The 19,601-nt window shown below is 45.9% G+C and overlaps 1 protein-coding gene across 8 annotated transcripts in view; it reads left to right on the forward strand.

Annotated features, from left to right (window-relative positions):
* Positions 1-19,601, forward strand: part of DTNB (dystrobrevin beta) — a 251,360-nt gene that overhangs the window by 207,243 nt on the left and 24,516 nt on the right. For all 8 annotated transcript variants that reach the window (XM_034659796.1, XM_034659801.1, XM_034659799.1 and 5 more), the window contains exon 16: positions 4,580-4,600. In XM_034659796.1, coding sequence (XP_034515687.1) covers positions 4,580-4,600 — 21 coding nt within the window. The remainder of the gene's footprint in view (positions 1-4,579; positions 4,601-19,601) is intronic.

Genomic DNA, 19,601 nt, shown 5'->3' on the forward strand with positions numbered 1-19,601 from the left:
TCTGTCTGTGCTGGAAACCACTGTATTTTGTGGCGTGACACAGAGTTAGCAGCCACAGTGGAAATCACAAAGTGTGGATTACCTCAGAAGCCAGGCTGAGGGGAGTGGATTTAATCCTGTGGTAGGGGAGTCACTGAAGGTTTTGGAAATAATAGTTTGGGAAAATGTGTAGAGCAGATTAGAGAGGGGAGAAACTAAAGGAGAAATGGAGACAAATAAAAGCATCCAGCCTGAAGTGAGTGGCAAGGGTCCAGACTAGGAGTGGGGGCTCAAGAAAACATCGGCTTGGAGACTTTTCTTCAACTTCTTCGTTCTAGGCGAGTCCCTTCATAATGCAGCTAGTGGTATTAGCAGCTTCAGTAAATGTAGTGTTTGTGTCTTAAACTGACTTGTGACTTGCTCAAGACAATCGCTTCTTTTAGTCTTGAGCTGAGTTTTTTTTTTTTTTCCCCTAGCTTTGGTCCGGGGTATTTGGGTTGTTTTACATGGACGTGTTTCTACATTAACCCTTTTAATAGAATTTCTCCTGAGAAATATCTCATGTCTAAGTGGGTCTTATTTAAAGAAAATCTTACGCATAAAACCTTGCCCACATCCCTCTAATAGTTGTCAAGTCTCCAGCTACTCCAACCCCATCACCCACTCAAGACAGCAGAGATGTACTGAGCTGCATTTGGCTGTTGTAACATCTCCAGCCGTTTGGGGGCTTCGGAAGCCCTGCCATATGGGATGGTCCCCTGTCAGACAGGAGATAAAGGGATCCACCCGCCCCTTGCCTGGGTCCAACTCCTTTTAGTAAGATGCTCTCAGACATTACCCAAACACAGATGGGAAGGGACCCTAGGGTAATTTTTGTAAAAGGCAAAGGTTTATGCAAACTGAAAAGAGGTCAGAATATATTTCCCCAAAGTACCGCGGTGTGTTTTCTCGTCAGCTGGGTTGCCCTCATGTTCGTTAGAGTTCCTGGCGCAGAGTCCCATGTGTATTACTTGACCCTGTAGTTCAGTTCTGATGCCTGTGTTCAAGGGCTAAGCAGAATGAGCGGATGCCTGGAACTCTGATGCCAACCCCTAAGTTTCTTTGTATTTCTAGCTATTGTCTTACAGTAAAATAAGCAGGATCCTGGTGCCCCATTTTGTAGAATCCCCTGCCAGCTTCTTAAATGACTTATAATTCACTCACCTGATAGGCTGAGGCCATTCAGACTGGGAGGAAGAATTTGCAACACAGACCAGGAATGTTGTCTTTTTATCCATTGATTAGAACTTACAGATGAAAATCTCATGCCTCCGGTGTCCAGCTTCCTAAAAGGATGATAGCACAATCCTAATTTGTGTATTATATGCACTCCTAAAGGTCATCCATAGGAATCATTGACTTCCATGAAAATTTCAAAGATGTTTTCCTACTATTAAAAAAAGATATTCACCAACCCATAATAAAAGTACACTTTAGGATCCTAATTTTAATTTCAAAGGACTGTCCTGCTTTCATTGATGTTCAGTCTGCTAGCATTTAATTCTCTCATAAAACAGCTGTAAGCACTTAGTTAAATGGACAATTAAACCACATGGTCTGGGATACTCATAAATTAAAATACACCACACAGTAAATTTCCATTTCACAGCGAGTTCTTTCTACTGCTTCAGTGAAATGTAGTGTACATTGTCTGTTTATCTGAAAAATGATAATTTAAGGAAGTATACGTGCGAAGTGTCACCATTGCTTATTATTTCATTCAACAATAATCTTAAATCCTTTTTTTGGGAATAAGGCAGGGTGAAAAGTAATCATACATTTATTTAACAAAAACATATTGGTTCCTAAGTATCACATTTAGGTGTTTGGCAATGAGTAAGATTTAGTCCCTGTCACCAAGGTGTATCAGGGACCTTCTTAATAGTTTTTTTTGTTTTCTTAATGACGTAATGTGCCCTGACATCCAGGTAGCCATGGTCAGAATGTATCTTTCCCCCACATTTCCCCTTGATGAGTGTGTGTGGGTAACCTCTGTCTCATCTGGAAGTGGTTGTGTGTTGATGTCTCACTTTCCAAATCACGGCCCAAATATTTTCTGCCTCATTTTCCATTTTTCTAATATTGCTTTTGAAACATAGTCCCCAGGTGAATTCTGTAGTTTTGGATTTCAACCTCATTTGCAAACGAGGCTTAGAATATGAATTTTCGTGTAGATAGCTGCAGTGGTTATGGCAGGACTGTGGCCACCTAGCCAGACATCCCCCACGTGGAAGAGTCTTACATGGTTTTAGGTGACATAAGCACTTGTAGATTTGCACTTTTTAGTTAAAGTAGTATGACTTCCTTTACATCAGCTTGGCTTCTAGGCCAGTTGCCATCAGTCAGTGTTTACTGACTGCAGCTGATAACAAAAAGGTTCCAAGATCTTATAACTGACCTGTTTACTGTGTTGACCGAGCCTTCAAGGCTTTATCTGAGTAACTTCCAGTGAGTTTAAATACTGTAACACCATCCTAAGTAACACTTTGTCAAAGTCCACCCCCTTCTAATCCCAGTGTACAGCAGGGTCCTCTGACTCTGGAAAAAGCTGCCCTGTCCACCTCTCCCATCCTAACCTGACACATGGCTACTGCAGATTATAATGATGTCATGTCTTTGGACAAACTATCCATAGCAGAGTCACCAGATGTGTAAACATGAAGCATTGCTTTCTGAAATGTCCTTATTCTGTTGAGCCAAAGCAATGTCACCTCCATTACTAAACCTGGAAAAAAACAGTGGAAATAGGGAGGTGTCTTAGAAACAGTTCTGAGAACTTTCATCTTGGTCTTCTGACCTCAGCTGCAATTTCAGCATGTTGGGATTGCCCGATGCCTCCCCCATCATTTCAGTGTCATGTCCACACTTTGTGCCAAGAATAAAAACACATTTTAAATTGTTTAATAACTCTTCCTATGGCTGTCTGCCTTGCCTAGAGAATGGAAGAAAAGTGTTCTGCCTTACAGGGAAGCCTGGCCAGGAAGGGAGATCTCCTCCCAACTGCAGAATTCAAATCCCTTCTAACCAGAGCCACGCGTGCCAGATACACAAGCTAAAAGGTGCTAACTTCGTAAGGCTAACTCAGCTCATGTTCCGGGCCCCTCTTTGCTTGGGCTCCTGTGAGTATAAGTATGGTCAGGCATCCAGCAGCTGGCTTTGATTATGAAGAAAATCTTCTGCTGGCTTGGAGTCTCCTTAAGAGAGTTCTTAGTGCCCATTTAATTCCTAGTCCATGTCGCTCCCTTGCAGGAACAAAATTATTTTTTTCCAAATTTTTTACCTCCTCTTTCCTTTTTGTAATTGGTGGGACTTTCTGAAGGCCTTCTCACCATGGCCCCCAGATCTGCAGACTCTGTGAAAGCGGAAGCTCTCATCTATCCCTAAGACTTCCCACACACATGTTCAGTGACGACGGCTCGCTCGGTTGGATCCGATTTAAATAGAACCATCGCGACGGCTTTTAGATTTGCGCACTTGGGACAAAGAGCAGAGAGGCTCCCTGACCACAGTTACCCATGATGAGGCACAGAAAGAAGAAGCAAAAAGACCCATTAAAAGACAGAGTAGCTGAAGAGCCAAGGACTGAGGAGAGAGAAACTCAGAAGTGTCTATCTCATCTTTGTTGTGCTTCTTCCTAGTGATGCATGCTGATAGCTGTGAGCTGGCGAGTACCCACTTTGCCCACCGTCCCTGCAAGGCTCTGAGAGACAGAGGCCGCAACTCAGCTTCATGTTTCCAGTGCCTTATGCATAAGAAGTACTAGAGGAACCTGTGTTGAGTTAGTGAAAAACTGAGGTCAAGAGTTCTTTTACAAAAGCCTCTCAGGGCCCTGAAGCAGTTCCCAGTTTATTGGAGGAATGGGGACGTATGTGCGTCCTTGGGAAAGAAAACCCACAAAGCAGCCCGAAAGCAAGTGGAGAGGAGGGGACTAAATTAGAGAATCTGTGGTCAGGTGAAATTGCTAGTTTTGGGGAAGTTTGTAGAGCAGTTTTAGGCTCTCAATCTAGCAGGCTTCAGAATCAGCTGACAGGCTCTGAAATGCATTGCTGTGCCCCTCCCACCCCAGGGGTTTGGATTCAGGTGGTCTTGGCCTGCGCCCAGAATTTGCATCTCTGACAAGGTGCCAGGTGCGGCTGCTGCTTTGAGGACTGCTGGTCTAGAGAAGGAGTTACCACACGTGAACGTGGGGGTGGTGAAATTGGCTGAGGATTGGGCTTTTGAGGCCTCGATGAGCTACTTCTTTCAGTTTACCCTAAACAGCTGGGTGACCTCGGGCAAGTCAGGCTCCCTAGGCCTTTTCGGTCTGTAAATGAGGAATTTGGATTCGATGGTTTCCCAGCTCTAGAAGCTAGCACTGAATGAACTGGGTGGGGCAGAGGCCTGCCGTTCACTCCGTCCAGGTGACAGTGATCTGATGGCGGTCAGGGCCTTTGGTCTCTGCACCCAGGGGCCTGGCCCCACTTGCCGGATTCTTCTGTCATCTCTTCCAAATGTTTGTGGCGACGGGCATTAATCTCTTTCCTTTTTTCCTCTGCCTTTTCTTCCTCTTCAACATCTCTAGGAGGAAGAGCAAAAGCAGGCAGTAAGTGAACTTGGGAATTCTTCCACCTGATTCTCACCCCTTTTGCATGGTCTTCTTTTCCTCATGTAGCTGTTACATACCTTTTCCCTCTCATCATCTCTGCAGAGTTGCTTGTGTGTAAAACCCTCCGCAGCTCTCTCCGTGGTGGTGTAAAGTGGCCTGAAAGCCCACGTCCTGTTTCCCTCGCAGAGCATGTTCTTACCTGAAACCAGAGCTTGTTGGATTTTTTTTAAGTACACATCTGTTGTGTTTAGTTAAATACGCATGATTAGTCAGGCTACGATGGCATTTTCCTGCTCTTGCATTCTCTGCTGCCTCATGTCTAGAGTGACTTTAATTGCTCGAAACAACTTTCGGGGTTGTGGGGGTGACCTCAGGCCTAAATACTATGTCATGAATGATTGTGCATGAAAATGTGTAGTTATTGTGATAACTTCAAATGTCCTTTAGTCTTGAGCAGGCTTCTGGATGCTCCAGCTCCAGTAGCCTTTGTAACCAAGTTACCAATGAAGACTAAGCGACTGGTTATGACCTGAGTGATTTCCTGCTCAGAGTCGGCTCCAGGAGGGGCTCTGGTTTTTGGGCGGCATGGCTGTTGCATGGTGTTTAGGGAAGTTTCGTGTTTGTTTCTATTTTCCCAGATGGCCCTTAACCCACACAAGAAAATCAATTGAGGGCCTATCCACAATAGCACAGCATATGTTTATAGAACATTGTAAGATTTTCAAAGCATACATTTTTTTTACACAAGCTAAAGCTGATTTTTAATTCACCTCAGGGCTTTAATTTTAAGATAGAAATATGAAATGTTTAATTCAAAAAATTCACTCATTTCTTTTTCAAAAAACAAACTGATCCATGTTTTAGATTAAGAATAGGAATTTGGAACATTATATTTTTTATTATTTTCGGTTAGGACAATGAAATAATAAAGGGGAGAAGAAAGGAAGAAGAGATCAGATGAGGGGAGGAGGCAAGAAAGGAGCGAGCAAGGGAGAGAGACTCAGAAAGAGGGAAAGGAGATAGATTACGGGACTAAGGTAGGGGAACAACCCAGAGATTTCAGTGGCTTCACTGTAACAAAAGTTTGTTTGGTTTTGTTTTTTCCCTCATTCACACATAGTTTGTTGCTTTGATCGTATGGCACTTCCTCTGTAGGTACATTCACATGGGCAAAGCAGAAGACAAGGATGGAAAGTCAAGCCCAGTCATTAAATCCTTCTTCCAAGACGTGACGCACTTCACTTCCACTCTATTTCACTGGCCAAAGCAAGTCACATGACCACACTTGACTTCCAGGGTCATGGAAGTACAATCCTCCAGTTTGCTTAGAAGCCTCAGAGAAGCAGATGCTGGTAATGCCTACCACGAGTAGGAGGATGGGTGAGCTTGTGTTGAGGGAAGGAAAGAGAACATCTCTCCTTCCATCTCCCTGCCCCCCGTTTCCCTGACAGCCTCATCTCCTTCCTGCCGGTCCAGGGCATCATCTCCCCTGTAGTTGCTGACAACCAGTGTTCCCTTTCTTCTCTTCTCTCTCTTGCACCCCTGAGATGCGTGTCACGGCTGAAACCGCTTGTGGGAACTTACTCCAGCAGTCAGCCCAGACTGGCATCTCCTCATCCCTCTCTGAATGTGCCAGCTCAGAGCGAAGTACCTTGCACCCTACCTGAGAACTCCTCAGAAGAGGGCAGTCATTATGAGGGTCTAGTTTAATGGTAGCCGTAGAGCTTCCAGTAGACATTTCATTTAAAAAAAAAATATTATGGATTGCCATGTAATCTAAGAACCAGAAATTGCCACTTCTGGTATTTTGTTTCTCAGGTTAATTGAAAGCTGACCTTGGGGCACCTGGCTGGCTCAGTCGGTAGAGCATGTGACTCTTGATCTCAGGGTCATGAGTTCCAGCCCCATGTTGGGTGTAGAGATTACTTAAAAAAATAAAAAAAGTATTTAAAAAGTGGACCTTGAGCAGATAAGGGATTAAATAACACGCTCAATTCAGTGACCTGTGCTTCTGTGTGAGATCGTCCTACCCCTGAAGTTGGCCAAATAAGAAGCTAGCCCGGACCGCTAAGCTTGCCCCAGTGAGCCGCTCGTGTGTATGTCTTGGGCGTTCTCCGTGGCCACGGTCCTGAGCTCATGACCTTGTCCTCACACTCTCATAGGACCACCCATGGCATGAATTGGTACAAACTGTTTTCTCATCTTTCACAACGGTGTAGTTAAGACATTCTGTTCTGTGGGTATAGGTTTAAATATCCTTTGTTTATGTCACAGGTTTAAACTGGACCCACTCAGGGCTCAGCTCTGAGGCTCAAATTTGAACTGAATGGCTTTATGTAATTCAACAACATTTTTAACACCTAGACATATAAAGCTTTAGAACTAGCGTCTCTGTTTTAGTTTCTCTCGTTACTGAGTGAGGCACAAAAAGGTATTTAGCACAGAGCTAAGTTGTAACTTTCTTCCTTCCTGGGTTCTGGCTGGTATAGTTTAATTTCTTTGCTATCAAGATGTATTACCCTATATGGGTAATAAAATAATCGTGAGAGACTTGTACAATGAAGAATTTACTAGACAGGCTTTCCCAAATTGGCTCTATAAATCCATTATAGAGAACTTTTCATGTAGTCCGCCTTCTTGCTTCTTTCCTCTTTAGGGATTATTTTGGCTTTGGGGGGATCTGAGAGGAGTGGGTAATGACTGTGACGTAGCTGCTCTCGTGCTGTGGGCCTGCCTTCAGCCTCAGCCACTTCTCCACTGCTGTGAGTGGCATCAGCACCTCAGCTGATAATTCTTATGTCTTTCCTTTCTCCCTCCTCCCTCCTCCCTCCTTCCCTTCTCTCTTTTCAGATCCAAGGGTTATAATTAAGGGCAGAACTGCGTGGCTGTTTCAGATAAGACTTCACTGAGTGACTCTTCAACCCACGATATACCCTACAGTTTAACAGGCTCGGGAATTAGATTGTATCAGTTGAGTCAGGGTTAATCAGGCCCATGATAATCGTAAGACTGCAATTAAAGGACTTTGTCTGCCTTTTTCACTACTGCATCCCCCGTCACTAGCCTGATGCCTGCCACACAGCAGATACTCAATAAATAGTTGCTGAATGAAAACCAGTATTAACCAGATTTACAAGATTTTGAGTTAAAAGGCAGTGTGAATTCATAAGTTTATTAATTATGAGGGCCATTACTGCTTCGAGTACCTTTAACAGTCACTTTGCTCAAGGTACTCCTGCACAGTAGGTCTACCCATTCAGGGGACTGAATCATGGCTCAGAAAAGCCCTTTATAAAAAGGTGGCAGAAAAAGGAATTTCAAGGTTGCCAAAAGAATAGAAACACCAAGCTAATATATCAGTATTATTATTAATTCTATTTTTATTTCTGTCTAAAGAACAGATACTGATTACATAGAATAAAATCATCCTCTTTTTTTAAATACAGGTAATCTATAAAATGTAGGATATCTATAGTTATTTGTATCACTTGAAAATATTGAGCTTTGTTTAGTAAAAACCCAGCGTCTGCAGCCTGGCTGTGGGATTCACCGGCAGTGACAACAAAGGAGCTCACTGAGGCAACAGCAGACTGACGAGTAATGCTGGTGATGGTGTTTGCTGCTTGGTGCACTTAAGCTGTGGGCTCCTCCAGTCCTAGTCTGGAGAGATTTCAGATGTATGAATTCATTCTGGTTACATCTCGGTGTTCCATTCTCTCCAGTGACTCAGTATACCATAAAATTTTACTGCTGGATTGCTAACACCAAATGAAATGAGCTATCCAAGGCAAGGGGTAGGGTTTATTCATCGAAGATATTTCCTTGAACATTTCTCTGAATTCTCTTATTAGAAGTCACTACCTTTGGGGGCACCTGGGTGGCACAGCGGTTAAGCATCTGCCTTCGGCTCAGGGCGTGATCCTGGCGTTGTGGGATCAAGCCCCACATCAGGCTCTTCCACTGTGAGCCTGCTTCTTCCTCTCCCACTCCCCCTGCTTGTGTTCCCTCTCTCGCTGGCTGTCTCTATCTCTGTCAAATAAATAAATAAATAAATCTTTAAAAAAAAAAAAAAAAAAAAAAAAGAAGAAGTCACTACCTTTTATGTGCAGATCAACATCAGGCTTGAGGACTCTAACTTAAGATAGTAAATATAAGGATAGGGGGCTCCCATGTAGGTGGCCCTGATCCAAATTAGTAATATGGTAATTACTGGTCCAGGGGATTATAGGTGGGACTCTGAAAATTATGTAATTAGAGGAATCTCGGGGATTCCACTAAGAGAGCATTGCCACACTTGGAACCTTTCTTTTTACTTCAGTAAGTTGGGATATCAAGTGGGATCTTGCCCCGTGACTTTCTGATTTCCAGAATCAGACGAATAACTGCATTTAGTGCACTACAACTGCACTAAAGAAAGAATGGTGTGGGCTGGCTAGAAGCCCACATCTCTGATCTGGCTTCCCCAAATATGCCTCAGAAGGCCACTCAATATTTAGTTAGCCATGGCTAATCCATGAGGACTCTAACAAGCCTCATGAATATTAACTCTGTAAGTTTCAGAGAAAGTACTTTAAAAAAAAACTCTATACAACAACAAATAAAAACCTCCTTTGTCCATTAAAGAGATTATTGGCGAACCCCTTGATGTGCTCATGGACCATTTCCCCTCTTGCTTCACTTAACCTTTGGACACAATCTCATTGGGAAGTGATTCAGATTCCCATGCCTCTAAATCTTCTGGACTCTTGGACCCCACCGTACTCTGAAATAGAAGCCTGAGTCTGCTTCTACCCCAATGCAAAGAATTGCCATTCATTTATTTATTCAGCAGTATCTTACTACGTATGTTCAAGGCAGTGAACTTGGCCTTCTGGAGGATAATGAGAGAAATCCTACACAAATACCGCCCTCAAGTAGTATGAACTTTATTTCATTGTTGGCATGTTAACTAAAATACAGAAACGCAAGTCAGGTCAGTGATATCCTGAGCCATAGTCACCACTGCTGTCCCCCTAAGTTTGCAAACTCCACAGATGTCTTTTGGTAAACCAAGATCAGTGTGGTGTACTACAGGACTTTGCCGCAAACCGTTAGCCTGGGTCCCAGTCCCAGTCTGTCTAGACTATCTGATGTGCCGCCTGCACATAGATGCCCATGGGAGAGTCTGCCGAGTGGGCTCATTCATCAGTGTTGGCTCCCGTACTCACTATGGGAAACTGGTAGTTTGTTGTTTTACTTTTTTTTTTATTTCAGTTTTTTCCCAAAAAAGAGGAAACATCATTACAATATTAAAAATAAGTATTTGTATTTAACTCCCCTGAAACTCCTTGAACACCTACCAGGAGCTTACAGTCTGAGGATATAGGGGGGAAATCACTTTGAGTCTTTGCAGCATCCCCAGTATTTTTCCTCCCCATCATCAATGACAGACTGAGAGATTTCCTTGCCTGCTTTTTTATTTCCCTTCTGTACTATATTTCTGTCTTTTCCTCTCTTGACCAGAATGCATACAGCATATGAAAACTGTCCTCCAAGGTCTCTAGGGAAATTCTCTACACACCAAGCTGGGGAAATTGTCCTTCCGCTGGAAGACTGTTGAATCCCGGGGACACACTGTCTCTCCCAGAGTACTACAGTCTGAGTCTCAGCAAAGCATCAACAGAAAAGAATAAGTAAAAGATGACTTTTCTAGGTTCTGAGCCTGAGGACCTGGGAAAATGATGGGTACATTGACGGAAGAAGTGAAAAGGTGAGATGATCTGGGGCAGAAAGGGGATTTTGACCTGATTTTGAACATACTGAGTTTCAAAGATTAGGCAAGCGGTCAAGCTTTTTGTCTGGTCTGCTATATATTTGGGGATATGCAACTGAAATTTCAGTGGAAATACATGGCTAGCATTGTAGATTTAGAAGTCTTCACCATAAAATTAGGATTGAAACCATATACATGAGCCTTAGGAAAAAAGCATAGTAGAGAAAAGGAAGAAAGGGGAGGTGGGAGGGGTAGAATTGTGGGTTCTTGTGAAAGCTCAGATAGTTTCAAGAGGGAGAAAGTTATTAAGACAATAGAATAAGGAAGCCCTTGGATTTGACAATCAGTAAGTTATCAGCAACCCTGGAAAGAAAAGTTTCAGTAGAGTAGTGGAGTATAGACAGCTCTGAAAAATAGGCTTTGTTTTGTCCAACCCCCACCCCCCTTTGGTTTCAACCAGTGAAAGAGAAGGAATTAAATCTTTAACCCGCCTTATTGAATTATTTGAGTGGATTGGTGTTCTGATTCATAGAACCTTCTTGACAAAAACCTCATTTTTTTCTATCTGAACACGTGCATTGCCTTTACAAACCTGTTTCTTCACCTGTAAACTTCAATTTCACAACCCTTTCATCCTTTCGTCACTAATACCAGTCAGGATATTGCAGAACGGCTATAAACCAAGAAGGGTCTACAGAAGAACAACTGGATTCATTGGACTAGTGTCTCCTTTTGTGACTTTGAAACCCTCTGCCCTCCCTTCATTGTCTGGGCTTTCTTTCGCTAACCAGCTCCTCCCTCAGTGTTGCCTCATGCCAACCTTCTACCTTCCACTTTTCCAGACAAAAGAAAGCATCAGCTACTCCCATGAAGGCCTGTCCTTTGGCTTATCTCTGGGAGTTTTGGGCTTCCACAGGAGGAGAGGAATCCCTAGTGCTATCTTTCTGGAAGACCTCCCCCTAGCATCCTCTCGGCTTGGGATTGGATATATGACCCTTCACTTTGAGAGCATCTGTAGGCATTTCATCAAATCCTGATGCTGTGCCGGTCTCTGGGGTCTTATAGCTGACCTCAGGCAGGTTCTGATGTTCCGTATTAACCGTAATGCCGAGATAGGGAGCTTTCCTTACCTGAAGTGAACATCTGCTTAGTTTCAGCCAAAAGAACCATGTTAGAAAGGGTACAGTAGACTTTTGCACTCTTCTCCATTTGCTGCCCATCATATAATCTGGCAAGTGGAATTACTGTCATTTGACACTGCAGTATAGATGCTCCAAGCTTTAAAAGAGGGGTGAGGGGCGGGGAGGAAGAAGGGAGCAGGAAGGGAGCTGGAAGGAGGAAGGGAGAGAAAGAGAAGAAAAGAAAGAAAAGTAGAAGCATGTTTTATAAAATTAGAGGCAATGCAGAGAGACAGTTAACTGCAGCTAATGTGGTACCTTTAATAAGGATTCGTGCCAGCTCACCACTGCTCTACAAGCTGGCTAACTATAAACCCTTCAGTACTTTTATCTATCTGCCTATTTATTTTTCATAAATCCTTCGGTACATTTATTATTATGTGTTCTTAATTTAAATATATACAACACTCACTATGTAATTGCTTTCACATATCAAATTTCAATTCCTGTATTTAACCATCTCAGACCTCAGGAAACCAAGAGAGAATCTAGGAGACTCTGAGGCCTATAGCTGCCCCCACCCTGGGACATCTTCCAAATGTGCAGAAGATGTGAGAGTTTATTCTTGGGCCCCTTGATGGTCCCAGGCTAACCTGAGGCTATGGGTGACCAGCCCTTCCTTCCACAGCAGCCACACCTGGGGAAAGAAGACTGTCTCACCCGCAGCCAGGTTTCTCATCCTAAGCACTGTGGAATTGTGGGCCAGATAACTCTTTCAGGGGGGGTCTGGGGGGTTTACATTGTAGGGTGTTCAGCAGCTCCCTCGACCTCCACCTACTAAATTCCAGTGGTAGCCCCTGCCCCCCAGCAAGTCCTAGCAGATGAAATTACCCCCAGTTAAGAAGCACTGCCCCGAGCCCAGAGAACCTTGCTCGTGACACCAGCCTGAGCCCTCGAGGCATTCTCAGAGGCCCTGAGTCTGAGGTTTAGATATGGGCTGGACAGTGAACGATGTTCAGGCGTGTTCCCCGAAAATCACTCCTCTGTCCATTTTTCCTGCCAGTGCTCTGTGTCCGCGCACCCTCTCCAGGCTTCTGCTCCTCTGCGCACTTGCTGTTCAACAAGCCTGCTTGTGTCTCTCCTTCCAGTTCCCGCTGACTTTCTTCATTCCAGCCTCCGTCGTCTGTCCCCTGGTCAGTTGGAAGAGCCTCCGCATGGGGTTCCTTGTGTTCTGTCTCTGGCTGCTCAGTCCCTCCTTCATGGTGCCCCAGAGCCAGGTTCCTGGACACACATGGCACTGGCCATGCCGTGGTCTCCTCAGGAGCCTTCCCTAGCTCCCTAGCTCCCTGTGCGCCGCCCCCAGGAGGGCTCAACAAGCATTTTATTAAAGGCTTGGACAGTAAATATTTTAAGCTTGGTAAACCAAATCAGAGATATTATGTAGGTACTTATATAACCACTTAAAATGTTTCAAAATGTGAAAACCATTCTTAGCTCATGGACTGTAAAACACAGGTGGTGGTGAGCTGGATTTGGCCATGGGCTTCAGTTTGCCCATCTCTGGCCTAGTAAATAAACTAGGTGACTATTTAAGGCTCTGGAGGATGGTGGCCCACACTCCTCTTTCCTACCATGTGTCTTCATGCCCCGTACATGCTAGCCATTGCCCCCCCAACTTCCCCCCCACTCCCCCTCCGCGGGTAGCCTCCTCTCCCAGGCCAGCCTCCCTGTGTTCATGCCCTTTCCTCACCTGTATTGCCCTTCCCGAGCCTTTTCTGCCGATTGAAATTATACCCCTCAAGATACTCTCAGATGCCACCTCTTCTGTGAAACCTTACCCCGTTCCAGAAGGTCAGAGTGACACTCTGTCGCTTCTGTGCTTTTCCTTTGGGCCTCCACTAGGCACGGATTTCACCCTCCTTTGTACGCGAATTGCATACATGCCTCACAGCCTCAGGGGACAATGAGCCTGCCAGCTGTGGAGACTTGTCCCTTTGTAACCCCCAGCACCTTTCAAAGTAGAATGATGGCAGGTAGGATTCTATTGAGCTGGAGTGTGAAGCATTTCATGTTTATCTACACCAGCCTGCAAAGATATTATCCATTTTGCATATGAAGAGTCTGAGATGTGGAGAGGTTAAGTAAGTTACCCAAGATCACACTGCTAGTAAATGGCAAAGCTGGCATCCAAACTAGGTTCCCTAACTGCAAAGCCTGGACTCTACACTGTTCTATACAGCAGGGACTCAGCAGAGAATGGTGGTGTTGAATAGGGTGCCTACCTCACCATGCAAGTTTTGCATACCTGTTACGTAGCATTTAAATTTGACTCACTGAATTTTAAAATATCCTGGATAGGTTCTGGCTGCCTGCCCGATCACTGATTTAGGTGTCTGAATAAGGACCATGCTCTCCTGGCAGTCTGTTCTCTTTTTGTTTCTAATAATGCAGTCTGAGTGTTTGGTATTCATTTTATAGGGATTTTCCCCTCAGTGGGGTCCCTGATCATTTCTCTGAGAACTGACTTTAAAATCCTGCAATGAGAGCTAATGCAATACCATTTTCAAGTAGAGCCGGACAAACTAGGAGAAACAAACAGAGCATAATCTGGTCTTAGAATTTATGAGCTTCCCTATCTGAAAGTTTAAATTTCAACTTCTTTTGATCTTTGGGTTTATGGTGAGTTTTAGTAGATTGTTCTTTGTCTCTGGAACTTAGTATGCGTTCCTCCTTCTACTAAGAAAGATAGCTAGACACCCCCCCCCCAGGCCTCAAGGGAAGCTTCATCTTCTGCATAATTTAGTTTGACTTGATTAGAGACAGGATCATGAAGATCGAGAACCATAACCATCTTCTGCCCGTTGCCAATACCGTGATCATAATCACCCAGCAGTGCTCCAGTCGCTGTTCCCCGTCTGACCCCAGGGGCCGCCACAGCGAGGGACAGGCTCTGTGGAAGCCCTGAGTTTCCCGGGATGATGTGGGACAGAGGGACCTCATGGCAGACATTCTGGTGGCTCCATCGCGTCCTTCCAGCAGACCCACACGTGTGTGTTCATGGTCTTCAGGGTGGAAAGAAGGGAGACACGTCATAAAACTGTCCAGCTCTTCTCTCTCGTGTTGAGAAGCAAAATTTACCTTTAAAACCTACCAGCTTGCAGGTAGCACCCTTGCTAAGATGGGACAGTCTCCGGGCGTGTTCTGGAGCTGTTGCTAACTCCCCCCGGACGGAACCCGGCCCCGTCCTTGCTCACTGCGCGGTGGATGCCTTTCTCACCTCCTGCACCTCACCCTCTCTGTGTGCTCGCTTCCGTCCCTGGTCCGCGTGAGGCAGTTATTCCCAAGCCTGCAGTGGGACGGGCAGGGCGGCCCCCTCTCCACTCACTGCCACGTTTGATGAGGCGGCTGCATTTTCCTAGAAGAGCCACCACCAACACCAGTTGGAAATAGTATGTGGGCTCTGGTTTACCTTTTCCTGAAGGAAGAAAGTCCATGCAAAGTCCATTCTTTGTTCATCCCATTTCTCTCTACAGTCCGGGCTGCCTCACCTAAATTTCAGACTTACAGCTCCTTTCCCTCAATGTTGTTTTTTTGTGCGTTTTGTTGTTGTTGTTGTTTTTCTGAGAGGGCCTCTGAAAATCGGCAGCAAAGAGGCCAGTTTGTTTAATTTAAATACACTGCAGCAAAATGAAGGTAATTGTCCACAAAGGCCATCTGGTACCTGGCAGGTGTCCACGAGTCAGAGAGAGAGAGATGGAGACTAAAGCGTCTCCTTCTGTTACCATGATAACAGCTTAGCTCAGAGTTTCGGTCGCAGCTGTGTGTGTGTGTGTGTGCGTGCACGCGCGTGCACAGGATACAGTTATCAATGCTCCAGAGAGGGCAATAACTCCAAATCAGGCTTTTTGCCACAAGCCACTCTGGGCTTGATTACTTGACTGTAATGTGTACTAAGGAGATAGGAAAAAATTCGTGCCTGTGCCATGAAGAAAAAGAAGGGAAGGAGATTGGATTTATGGAGCCCCTACTGTGTGCCAAGCACCACACTGGGGATATCTAAGCACAGCCGAGCATGGTGCAAATCGTTCTCCTGCTGAAGACCGTGGCTCTCTCCCGCTGTAGCCGGCTCTCTCCGCCACAGCCCGCAAGCGCCGGTGTCTGCTCCCAGTGTCCTCACATCACCTCCTCCGGCACTCTCTCCACCTGCTTTGGCTCAGTATTAGATTCGTGTTGTGACAAGAGACTAAGTCATAATCGCTGTACTCTCCTTTCTGACATTTCTCACCTTTACTGGAGATGAATTGTCCTGTTGAAGATCACGGTTAACTTCAGTTGTGAGAGGTCTCAGCTGATCCATGTTCCTTCCGGCCTCAGCAACACTATGCTATGCCTTGGATTCTCCTAGCAGCTTGAGGCAATTAGAAGACCCAGGTACCAGTCTTAGCCTTTCTGCTCATTTATTTGGAACCCTGTGACCTCTCTAGGCCTCAGTCTCTTCAAATGTAAAATGAGTGTTGGACTAAAAAAAAAAAAAGAGGCTATTTTCTTGGGGTCATGAACGTTCTGAAATTATAAGCATAATTTCTGAGTCCTTTTCTTAAAATGTGATACCTAGTTTTCTCAGGTTCTCAGAGTCTTTGCCAATTTAGAAGGGAAGAGCCAGCAGACCAAAGAGCTTCCCAGATTGTAACGTTTCTCCACCTCTGTATTTCCAGCGGAATTGTTTCCAACTACAAGGGACCTCTGTGTTCAGAGAACCTGAGTTACAGGGCATTTATTGTGTTGAGTTATTGGTGACTGGCCCGTGCTGCATTCAAGGCTTTGTTATAGGTTGTATTCCAAGACCCCACTGTCCTTGCACCAGGAAACCTTCAAACACCAAGCAGCATTTTGCAGACCTTCCCCCAGCTTCCCCAGGCTAATTGCCCCTATCCTGGCAGCTCCAGCCAGTGGCGCAAGATTGTTTTATACCTGCTTTGGACGACTTATCCCCATCCCCCGGAGCCACCCGACTGGTTCCTCCACCTTTACTGATTTCTGTGTGATTCTCAGGTTCCCCATAACCTCAAGGTTCCAGCCGTGACGCTGCCCCCAGCCTTCTCCTGTGCCATTTGTTCTAGATTTGGTTTTGGGGTGAGTGGAGTGCTTGGCATTCTTCACAGGGAGGTCCTGCCTGCCTGAATGTAAAACCCCATCTGTGCTTTTGAGACAAGGGAAATTTCACAGTGCAGTGCTCCAGCTTGGCTTTGAGTGTATCTGTCTGGCCCAGACGTGCTGAGAGGGCAGAGAATGAGCAGACCCTGACCAGGAGTGTCGGTGACTGTCAGCACGCCCAGAGTGCTGCTCTGCACTGCACACCGTTTCGAACTCTGTGTGCTCTCTACGCTCCAGCCTGCGGTCATGTAACTAGAGGGGCCGTGTTGCAACTCTGTCTTGAGCTGGTCCCAGCCTCGTTGCAGCCACCTGCTCCCAGCACCTCCTCACAGGCTTCGTTTGCATGAGCCCAAATGGGCAGCACCTCTCATTTGACTGCACTCGTGAGAAGGGTAAGCTAAATAGGGAACATGCCGTTCTGTGACCCTGAGACGGCTGCTGAGGGCCCTCAGAGGGTCCGTCATTGACAACGTTGTTGTGACCAGAGCAAAGCCAGGATGACTTGACATTTGCAAGATGAGGTAACTTGGCAAAAGTTAGAGAATCATAGAATTTTAAATCTGAAAAATACTTCAGAGATAATCTACTTGATGCCACTCAGTTTATAAGTAAGAAGACTGCACCCCAAAAAACTTAAAATGCATGTGCTGTACAGTCCGAAGAAAATCACAGGTCCCCAGGCATCTAGGCCCTGCCCTTCCTGCTAAACCACATCACCTCTTTATGTGTCCACCCCAAGGCAGTGGAGAGAGCTAGGATTCCAACTCTGAGCCTGCAGCTTTCCCTCCTCTGCCCAGTCGTTGAATTTTCGGCAGAGAATTGTCTCCAGGGCCTGCGATTATTATCCAGCATCAGGACAAGCTCGCTTACTCAGGGACTTAGGTACGTTCTCCTATCAGATAAAATGTTTTTTGATTATATATCCTTGCTTCTGTTCTCATCCATAATCCTCTTTCCCTGGGTCTCTGGCCTTTCACGAGGGCTTCTGGGCTTGGTCTCTCATATTCCAAACCCTTCCCTCCCTTTCCTTCTCAATCAAATGTCCTTCAGATGGGACTACCCCAGTAATGTATGAAGAAGAAAATCAGTCTGAGCATATGAGTTACCTGTTGCCATACAGCAACTTACCCCAAAACCTAGTGGCTTCGTAGAACAAATATTTATTACCTCACAGCTTCTCTGGGCCTAGAGTCCAGATGAGGGCAAGCTGAGGGTCAGGGTCTCTTACAAGGCTACAGGCATCTCAAGGCTCAACAACTCACATGGTTGTTGGCAGGATTCTTTGATGGCTGCTGGACTGAGGGCCTCCGTTCAATGCCAGCTGGTGGCTGGAGGCTGCCTCAGTTCCCTGTCACGTGGGCCTCTCCACAGGGCAGCTCACAAGATGGCAGCTGGCTTCATTAGACTGAACAAGCAGGAGGGAGAAAGAGTGTAGATGGGCAAGATGTAAGTTACAGTCTTTTATAAGCTAATCTCAGAAGTGACATCCCATTCACCTGACTCTGGGGCAGCAGTCACTGCGCCCAGCCCGTGTTCAAGGGGAGGGGATTACACAGGAGTGCGACAGAAGGGGGCAAGGTCATTGGAGGCCATCTCAGAGGTCTGCCCACCACATTGACTCATCTGGTGAAGTATCTCAGACAAAGCTTTATCGATGACTGATAGATTTTGTGCTCCCTGGAGATTATTGCCTGCTCTGGCTACGTTCCCGCTTTCCATTACTGAAGCAAAAGGGTCAGAAACGTGATACACCTCATTGTCATTTAACAAACGTTTATTAAGCATTTACATGTGCTAAGCACAATGGTAAGGAAGATAAATTTTGAGAGGTGAGGTTAACGCTGTTCAGAGTTCTGGGGAGGACGTGACAATGGAGCTAAGGCCTAGAGGAGCAGTGGGAGCTGGTCTGACCACGCTGGGGGCGTAGCGCTTCTGGCAGAGAGGCCTTCAGGCAGGGGAGAGTGCAGGCCTTTCTATAGGTAGAAGCAGCTGTCACCCGTCCTTTCACTTTCTGTCTAAACCAGCCAGTGGCCGTCACAGACATCCCTGCACCAACGTCTACCTCCTCCAAGCCCCACCTTAGTCTCTAGGCCTTCCTGAAGCCGCTATTGGCTGTGGTGTGTGCCTCTCCCAGGCCAGAGGTGATTCATTGACCTACCACGATGCCACACTGGTGTTGCTCTGCTGGAGCCAGAATTCACAGAGGGCTCTGACGGTTCCATCCTAGCATTGTAATCCAACATGGCCCTAAAGGGAAGGGCTGGTGCTTGAGATCCATTGGTGAAAATCGTGCCTTCCCAGCAGGCTCGCCTTTCTCTTTCTACTGCTCTGAACAAAGATAACTTCTGGAGTCTGGTCTTCATCTTTCTCAGAACGCACGTCCTGGGCACTGATCCCAGGAAGAGGGCCTGATTATTTTGAAGCTGATGGTGAGCAGTAGTTTCATTTCCTGATCCTAGAGCTTCAGCCACATGTGGCTGGCCACCCTGGGCATCCCTTTGGCCTCATCTCCCATCATCATTTTCCTAGCAGAGGTTCAGTTTCATGTTCTTAAAAAGCAACCTAGTCATTCATCTTGGGTCTTACGACTCTAACATTCAGTCCTCAGGCAGCAGTGCCTGGCCCAGATCTCACTGAGGGAGTTTTATTGAATAGTTGCCATGTGCTTGATGCTGGGTCGGCCCTCTGCGGGGATGACAGACAACTGTTACACAGTGAAATGAGTGTGAATTTCACAGGCCACACAGATAAGCAAAAAAGAAATATTTAACAGGACTTCATTTCCCTCTTGAGGGCTCACTGTCTGAGCTGGACATAGTCTGGGCATTTTCGGGCAAACTCTGAAGCCACCCATCCCAGATTCTTATCCCCCTTCCTGCACCTGAGATGGGTGCTGTGCCTTGGGGGACTAGTGCTGGGTGCTGTGGCATCAGGGGAGGAGTGTCCATGGCTCCGACTTGATCTGTGCTGAGGC

Source organism: Ailuropoda melanoleuca, chromosome 4 (genome assembly GCF_002007445.2).
Source record: "Ailuropoda melanoleuca isolate Jingjing chromosome 4, ASM200744v2, whole genome shotgun sequence".
Lineage (NCBI taxonomy): Eukaryota > Metazoa > Chordata > Mammalia > Carnivora > Ursidae > Ailuropoda > Ailuropoda melanoleuca.